This window comes from Oratosquilla oratoria, chromosome 12 (assembly GCF_046742065.1).
Source record: "Oratosquilla oratoria isolate Oo_2021 chromosome 12, ASM4674206v1, whole genome shotgun sequence".
NCBI classification, from domain to species: domain Eukaryota; kingdom Metazoa; phylum Arthropoda; class Malacostraca; order Stomatopoda; family Squillidae; genus Oratosquilla; species Oratosquilla oratoria.
In genome coordinates this window covers 11625549-11634920 of record NC_134788.1, presented here as the reverse complement: position 1 = coordinate 11634920, position 9372 = coordinate 11625549, and the positions used below count along the sequence as shown (strand labels likewise).

At 39.0% G+C, this 9372-nt stretch overlaps 1 protein-coding gene across 1 annotated transcript; it reads right to left on the bottom strand.

Moving 5' to 3' along the window:
* Positions 1 to 492: 492 nt before the first annotated feature.
* On the bottom strand, positions 493 to 9372 carry LOC143030964 (uncharacterized). The gene is made up of 2 exons (XM_076194264.1): positions 7531 to 9372; positions 493 to 4149 (listed from the first exon to the last, which is right to left on the bottom strand). The coding sequence occupies exon 2, from the start codon at positions 3519 to 3521 to the stop codon at positions 2124 to 2126; it is 1398 nt and encodes a 465-aa protein (XP_076050379.1). The 5' UTR covers positions 3522 to 4149; positions 7531 to 9372; the 3' UTR covers positions 493 to 2123.

Sequence of the window (9372 nt, the reverse complement as noted above, 5' to 3'; positions counted from 1 at the left end):
CTGTCATCCAGGAGGTGCCAAGATAAGAGGGAGGGAAGAGGGTGGAGGGGAGTGGAGTGTGATAGGGATGGAATGGGTGGGAGTGGTTTTTATGCCTTTGCTTTTTAGCTACCTTCCTTGTAATGGTGAAAAGAGCCTTTGGTATATATATGTATATTTAGCTTTCAAGTAAAATAAATTAGAAAGATAGGATGGGCCTTTCTAGTGGTTCCCTTTCCCTTAGATATATTTTCTGACTTCCAATTTTTGCTTTGACTCTGTTCTTCTTTTGTTAATAATTCTACTATTCCAAGACCCTTTAAGCAGTCTTTTTGCATTACTATCTTCTCTGCTCATGTTGTTATTCCTTAACAGTAGGTCTTTGTGGAATACTCTTGATTTTTCTCTTTTCGAAACAGAATTTAATACATTAGGAAAAAAAACAAACAAAAAAAACACCAGAATTGTATCAAGCATTCACACTTTTCAGGCTAACAAGAACTATTTGAGAGGGCGAAATTGATAACATGCTTCTTGTTTTGTTTTATTTCACTTGGCTCAACAAATACTGGTGATGGATAACCTCAGAACAAAGTACTAAAGATCTCAAAACATGTGAAATTATGAATTTGTACACTTCCATTTTACAGGTCATTGATATATTCTCAAAATAACATCTTTGTTTTAATTCATTATTATGAAATTATACCATTTAATTGACAAATTCAATTTCATTATGAAAACCTTGTGTACATTTTTTTCCTTCGTGTGCTAGTTGTTAAATGTGTGTATACACACACGCAGGCGCACAGCTTAGAAGGAACACTGTTCATCATAGAAACCACACTAGAATGAATTCTCACCAGTGTGAGTCACTATGTCACATTCGAGAGACCTGTGTGGGTCCTCTCATGCTTTGTGAGAGACTCCTTTTGTGAGAAAGCTGCATTACACAGGTTGTGGTGAAAGTTGAGTGTCCTCCACCACACATGGTCTGCAGGTACGGAGGCTTCTGTCCTTCTCCAATGGCCAGGACCCTTGTAAAGGGCTGGGAAAAAAGGGGAGAGGGGGGAGGAGACATATAGGCATTGCAGAGGTCATGGGAAACTACCAGGTAAAATTCTTAACTAATCTAATATCAACATTAAACATTAATAATTAGGCTAGACCCAAGCTTTTGAATAAGGAGAAAAAAAGGGGGGGTAGGAAGAAATAATGCTGACAATTCTCTTAGGCTGTTCAATTAGGATACTACAGAACCAAAATAGCTACAAGGTTATCACTGGACAAAGTCAATCCACTGCTCCACTTCAACTGCTAGAATGACTATGGGGTCCTCTGCTGGAACTGGTACACTGCAAGGGGTGGAACAGCACAGCCATGACTATGTGAACTTCCTTCAGTGCACAGCTGCTACACATTTCACGAGGTTTGTCAAAGATAACCTTATTGCTACACTTCCTCTATGGCTACTACCTTTATCAAACAATTACAAATAGAAATGAATAACTGTAACAACTATTAGACTGTAACTGGGACAACTACAAACTGGGGTGCAACTAGAAGTAAACTGGCCAAACTGTACTACTATTCAAACCCAACTGGCTAGAACTAGGTCTGAATAGTAACCAGACCAGGGAACAGCTTTAAGCACATGAGGCAAAGAGCACCATCTACGACTAGTTAGTCATTCATATGCATGGACTGCAAATTAATTCAGGTAAATACTCAAGTTTCATGGGATCAAACAGCTTGGGTCTTTACCAGGAGAACAATTAACATTTTTTGTACATAGACGACAAATTCATTACAAATTGAACTAAAAGAACAAATTTTGTTCACTCTTGGATGACTTAACAGGTAAAACAAAAAGAATGTCATACTGGATTCTAAGTGTGTAGGCATTGTTTATATAATTGCCTTGGAGCTTAATCCAAGCTGTCGGAAAAGTGTGATCATTTCATCATACAGATCATACAGGAATGGCTTCTCTCCAATGTCCATCCTCATATGCCTTATGAGAAAAGTTTTATGTGAAAAATAGAATCAAAGAGGTCACACTGGAAAGGCTCATCTCCTGTATGGGTCTTCATATGCTGTGTGGGATAACCTTTTTGTGAAAAAGTAAAGTTGCACAGGTCACACTAGAAAACCTCTCCCATGTGGCTCCTCATATGCTCTGTGAGAGAATCCTTTTTTGAGAAAGCTGCATCGCACAGGTCACATTGGAAAGGTGTCTCCCCTGTGTGGGTTCTCATATGTTTTGTCAGATCACCCTTTCGTGAAAAAGCAGAACTGCACAGGTTGCACTGGAAAGGCTTCTCTCCTGTGTGGTTCCACATATGCTTTGTGAGATTACCCTTTTGTGAGAAAGCAGAATCACACAGATCACACTGAAAAGACTTCTCTCCTGTGTGGGTCCTCATATGCTTTGTGAAATCACCCTTATGTGAGGAAACAGAATTGCACAGGTTACACTGAAAAGTCTTCTCTCCAGTGTGGGTTCTGATATGCCTTGTGAGAAAACACTTTTGTGAGAAAGCAGAATTGCACAGATCATACTGGAAAGGCTTCTCTCCTGTGTGGGCCCTGATATGCTTCTCTACTGTGTGGGTCCTGATATGCCTTGTGAGAGAACCCTGTTGTGAGAAAGCAGAATTGCACAGATTGCATTTGAAAGGCTTCTCTCCTGTGTGGGTCCTCATATGCTGTGTGAGACCACTTTGTTGCATGAAAGCAGAATCACAAAGGTTACACTGGAAAGGCTTTTCTCCTGTGTGGGTCCTTATATGTTGTGTGAGACCACCTTGTTGCATGAAAGCAGAATCACAAAGGTCACACTGGAAAGGCTTCTCTCCTGTGTGGGTCCTCATATGCTGAGTAAGATGATTCGTTTGTGAAAAAGCAAAATCACACAGGTTACACTGGAAAGGCTTTTCTCCTGTGTGGGTCCTCATATGCCGCATTAAAGAACCCTTTAGTGAGAAAACAGAATCACACATGTCACAATGGAAAGGTTTTTCTCCTGTGTGGGTCCTCATATGTCGCGTAAGAGAACCCCTTTGTGTGAAAACAGAATCACACAAGCCACACTGGAAAGGCTTCTCTCCTGTGTGGGTCCTCATATGAATTGTAAGACCATACTTTTCTGAGAAAGCAGAATCACAAAGGTTACACTGGAAAGTCTTCTCTCCTGTATGGGTCCTCAAATGTTTTGTGAGATCACTCTTTTGTAAAAAAGCAGAATCACACAGGTTACATTGGAAAGGCTTCTCTCCTGTGTGGATCCTCATATGCCTTGTGAGATTACCCTTTTGTGAGAAAGCAGAATTGCACAGGTAACATTGAAAAGGCTTCTCTCCAGTGTGGGTCATCATATGCTGTGTGAAAGAACCCTTTTGTGAGATAGAAGAATTGCACAGGTCACATTGGAAAGACTTCTCTCCTGTGTGGGTCCTCATATGCTGTGTGAGATGACCTTTTTGTGAGGAAGCAGAATTGCACAGGTCACACTGGAAAAGCTTCTCTTTTGTGTGAATCATTAAATAATCTTTTAGGAAACAATTTCGTGTGAAAGCTTTACCGCATAGGCCACACTGGAATGACTTTTCTCCTGTGTGGGTGATATGAAATTTGAGAAGATTCTTCCATGATAAAGCTACATTGCACTCATATCCTGAATGAAACCATACTTTTCTGAGAAAGGAGAATCACAAAGGTCACACTGGAAAGGATTCTCTTATATGTTGGTCTTCATATGCCCTGTGAGAGAACCTTTTAGTGAGAAAGCAGAATCACACAGGTCACACTGGAACAGCCTCTCTGATGTGTAAGTGAATCCTTTCTTGAGAAAGCAGAATTGCAATAGTCACACAGAAAAAGCTTCTTTCTTGTGTGGGCCATCTTATGAAATTCAAGATGTTCTTTGGTAAGTAAGCTGCATTGCAAAAGTCACATTGGAAAGGCTTCCTCCTGTATTGGTCATCATTTGTTATTCGAGATCACCCTTTTGTGATAAAGGCATCTCGCCAGTGTGGGTCATCAAGCAATATCTAAGATGACTTAGGATATGGCTGTGCCACAGATGTCATACCAGATCTTCTTTATCATATGACACATATGGATTCTATGGACAGCTCTTCCAAAGAAACATTGATATTTACCCTGATCCTGGAAAAAATGTATTATAAAATTTACATCTCTTTGAAATTGTGTAATACACTGTAATAGGATTATGGATGTTTTGTACACAAACAATTTCATACTCAAATCCTTTTGTACCTAAACAGACCCTTTGTACATGCCATCACGTAACATAAAATAGGTAGAAATACTATCAGATATGGTGTTATGATATATTCCATTCTATTTTGTCATTAGAAATGTGCTGAAAACCATCCAATACCATGCATACTCACCCCACCATGAGTAGAATGACTCAAAATTTCCTCTATATTTTTCATCACTTCACCAGATTTGGAAGTACTATCAACAGCAGTCATATTCTAATATGATTACACAATATTCCATGTTTGGGCTCATAAAACTTCAATCCAAACATGACCTACTTTAGGAAGTATTCAGTTCACCTCACTCATCTGACTCAAATATGTCAGTCTCAATAACCAACACAATAGTAAAATTATGTGAAAGGGTTGTGAAAGATCAATGGGCCAAATATCTTGAAAAGATGAACATTCCGTGTCTGTTTGGCTTCAGATCTGGAAGGTTATGTGTCAAACCATTTAAGCTTTCCCTTGAGAATGACTCATGTTCTGCTAGAGATAGAGAGGTGGATGAACTGTTTGTACCTCAACCTAGAGAAGGCATTTGATAAAGTAACTCACAGTCAACTTCTATGGAAATTGGAGCATGTTGGAGGACTGTGAGGCAAACTACTAGAATGGATTAAAGACTTTTTGAAGGAAAGATACATGAGGACACAAGTAAAGGATAACTTACTACTGTAAAATATAAAGTAATAACAGTAAGTCTGTAACAATAGTAACAGGCTGCTCTCCAGCAGTAACAAGTGTAGTTCCACAAGGTTCAGTGCTTGCATCAATAATATTTCCTGTCTATGTCAATGACGACATGATGGAAGGAACAACAAGCTATGCCAACATGTTTACTGATGATGCCAAAAATCATGAGAAGAGTGAAAAATGAGGATGGTAAAATATTGCAAAAAGATCTAGATACTATTTTCTTTGCATGGATTCAAGAATGGGAAATGAAGTTCAATACCAAAAAATGCAAAGTACTGGAAATGGGCACTAGTGGCAAAAGGCCATCCTTAACTATTCCCTGGGAAGCAATCCCATTACAAAAGCAAAAGAGGAAAGACTTGGAAATGTTGATAAAAGACAATGTGTCACCTGACAGACATATCAGGATTGTGGAGAGACATTCTGACTAATGCAGGAGATTAAAGTGGCATTCCACCATATGTATGAAGAAATGATGAAAGAAAGTCATCAAAACCCTGATATGTCAATGACTGGAATATGCATCAGTAGCATGGCCCTCACACGGAGTAAAGAATATAAGCAAGATTAAAAGAATACAAAGAGCAGCAACCAAACTGGTCCCCAACCAAATAAACCATGAGGATTGCCAACTTTAAAAGATCTAAGAGAAAAAGGCAACATGATTACAATATTCAGTCACTGAAGGGGCTAGATTGTATTGATAGAAGAGATCTGATTAAAGACAGGAGAGCTTTAAGAGGTCATGGAGGTAACTTAAGACCATATGTCGACAGGATGTGAAGAAAATACAGTTTTCCATATATATGCATATATATGTGGAATAGCTGAGAAAGTAATATAACCCAAGCTCAAACATTACACGAGTTCAAATCTAAATATAATTGGAAATCAAAGATATGGATTAAGTTAGAACTACATGAATTTGAGTCTAGACATGAAAGGAAATTAGAGAACAGGAGAAGGACCCAACGAGTGTTACTCCTTTCCTGTTTACAACACTTCGATAAACACACACACACACACACACACACAACTCATGGCGTCATGGTTAGAGTTCTCACCTGCCACTATGGTGGTCTGGGTTCGAATCCCACCCAGGGCTGAAATAATTTCAGTATTGCTATGCTCCAGGTTGTTACTCCAACTCTCCAGGATGGGGAGTTTGGGGTGTGTGTGCATGTAAGGGCACAGTATTACCCAATGATTGGTCATATGAGCTCTGAGCTCTCATCTGGGAGGTTAATAACTGTCGATCATGAGTCCAACATGGGATCCAAGACCATGGTGAATCACACACACACATAAATATATATATATATATATATATATATACATATATATATATATATATATATATAAGTACTTGATATTTATGCAAACATATCTCCAATACACTTTTAAGTTTGCAAATTTTCTTTTGTGTTGATCTTTTTAGAATGTGTTAAATAAAGTGTTTAAAAAAGTTTAAATGTTTAAAGAGTGTGACAAGGCTTAAAATATATAAACAATATATATATTTGGTCATTCTTTATTGCAGATTTTCACTTACCATGGCTAGTCTTAACAGGGGATAGCTGCAAATAATGGAATATGCTTGGTTTAACAGAATTATGCTCACTAATTCAAGCTTTCCAGGATATTTCCCTTGTTATTTTAAACTTCCAATAAATCTGGCTTCTGCCAACTAGGGACTCAAGAAATTGGGCTTCTACTGCAATACAATTCAAAAGAAGATGATAAATCCTAGGCAAATCAGGAGATTATATATAATTTTGAGGAAAGTCTTATACTAGCATACACCTGGTCAAGGTCAATTGGAGGAGGAAACATCAGAGGCCTGACCTACCCAAGCTGAAAGCGATCTGGACAAATGAGTACAGGTCACATGACCTGCATCCAGTATCTATAAAATCAGTGCACACTGAATTCTGAGTGAACTTTATGAATTCTTGATTTCAATGAGGAAGGCAGGATGGAACCCCATCCCCCAATAAGAATGTAATCAAACAGGATACGTGTGTTGATAGACATAGAGATATTTACTAGTCTCAACTTTTTTATATCAATGTTAATATCAATTTGTGGTACTTTATATGGAGCTCAAAGTACTTAGTATGACAAGGAGTTAGCCAATGATAGAGTAAGATTTACAGCTGTAAGACTGGTGAACTTTATAATATACCAAATTGTTTGTCAGTATCAATTTTCTAGAAATTACTGCCAACGTTACCATTAATTGCAGCACTTCAATATACTAATATAGGTTTTAAAAAACTCATTGAGAAGAGCTAGAGGTAAGAATTGCAGCTGCAAGGCCAGAATTGACCTCACCAAACCTAATCCCTTGGTAAATATAAAGATGTTTGCTCATCTCAATTTTTTCTTAGTTGTTGACATTATTATTAGTTTGCAACACTTACACGTTTTCCAGCTATGAGGCTGGAAAACGTTAATACCCCTGCTCATAATCATGATAATGCCAAAATACACTCCCAAACGGGAACTGAAGTGTAGCAAATGCCAAAAGCTAACACACTACGCATGCACTAAACCACCTTACCACTATATGATTTCACGAATTCAAGAAGGCACACTTGTTTGGCCTGTACAGTGCACAGCCATGAAGACAAGCTCTTCAAATAGTTGACGGAGTGCAGCTCAAAGCTTGACGGTCAATGACGTCATATGTAAACAATGCCAAGGACTTGAAGAATAGTGGAGTAAAATAAGCGAATTAAAGGAGATACTGGCAATGGTGAATTAACTAAAGGAAAAAGTTTTCTTCAGGAAAGCAAAAGTAGATGTTAAAAAGGAGAAGCTACACAAAGTATGAAAACAAAGAGAAAAGATGAAAGATGCGTTCGGAGTATAAACGAAGGAAACAAAACACAAACAAAGCGCTTTACAGACAGGGTAAAAAAAATATTATTGTTGTTATCACTAGTCAAAGTAGGTGAAGGGATACATTATTGATAAGCGCAGCTATACAAGATGCTGTAATGACATCTATTTATTTTATATTATTTGATTATTTGTTTGTTATTATTTGTCTATTCATTATTTGCTTGATTTCCATTTATCATTTGTCAGTTTATTATTATTTACTATTTATCTGTTTATCATTTAACTGTACCTATGTATTATTTATTTCATTTATTATTATATACATTTTTTGTTTTATCTATTTCTTTTTATCATTTATATATTTTTTCCCATCCGACCTAGTTATGGTCCAAAAGGTCTCCTGTCGGCATGCTCCACCTTTGTAATCCTTTGTCTTTGTAACCGCACCTGGGAGAGGCGAAGCTGACAGATAGTCTGTATGGTGTGGTCTAGGTGTAATGTGTTGTATTAGGTGTTTGTGTCTGTCGTTCAGTTTTTCTAGTTGTCTCGTGGAAAGTTTGTGTTTGTGTTGGTTGAGTGGACGGATGTTGGAAACTCGGCGTAGAGACTCAAGAACATCGCGAACCCATGATGAACTTGACAGCGGCATTCTGAACCCTCTGATGGTCGCAGTTGTTAGTGGGACATGTCAGCTGGCTCACTCCCGGGGAATGGCACAGAATCGGCCTGACAAGGGCTAGGTACAATCGACGTTTGATGGACAGTGTTGCAGTTTTGAAGCGTCTTAGTCTTCCCAGCACAGCAGTCCTAACCTTCGTTCCCTGTTTGCGGAAGTGTGGGGTCCAGGTAAGGCCACTATCCAGTGTGCTACCCAGCACACAGGCATGGTCTTTCACTGGGACGTTTGTGTTGTTTATTTCAAGGGAAATGTTTGTGGTTGTTCTGTTGGTTCGCTTTCAGCAGAAGTATACAGCTTTGCATTTCTTCGCGTTGGTCTTAATGCACCACTGTGACTCCCACGCTTGTGTCTCGTCTAGGATGTTTTGCATTACGTGTAATGCTCCCTGCAGCGTTTTGTGTCTGCTAATGTGATTAGTGTCGTCCGCATACGAAAGAGTTAGAGCTAGGTTGCGTGGATAAGCTGGCTCTGGCAGGTCATTCGTATACAGATTGTACAGAATGGGGGCAAGGACTGACCCTTGTCTTCGGCACAAAAGGTTGGGACAGACAGCCCCGCCACTTTATTCCTATTGTCCTGTCGTCCAGGTAGTTGCAGAGCAACCTTGTGAACGGCAGGGCAAAGTCGAAATTGTGGTATAATTTGCATTTAAGGCCTTCATGCCAGACATTATTGAATACCTTCTCCACATCCTTACAAACCAAAATGGCCTTACCAGGGCGACCGTCTGGCGGTCTTTGAACCCATTGAGTGATCATGGAAATGTCTGCACCGCACCCCGGTCAAGTGAACTGAATTCTGAATTCTGAATTCCTAGGAAAGACCACCCGCTTGCGCGAGATTGGTTCTTGTGGGAAGGGAAGAACGTCTGTAAGAAAA

Bases quoted from the DNA above. Each gene is read 5' to 3' on its own strand.
- LOC143030964 (XM_076194264.1), bottom strand. From the start codon at position 3,521: ATGATTCACACAAAAGAGAAGCTTTTCCAGTGTGACCTGTGCAATTCT.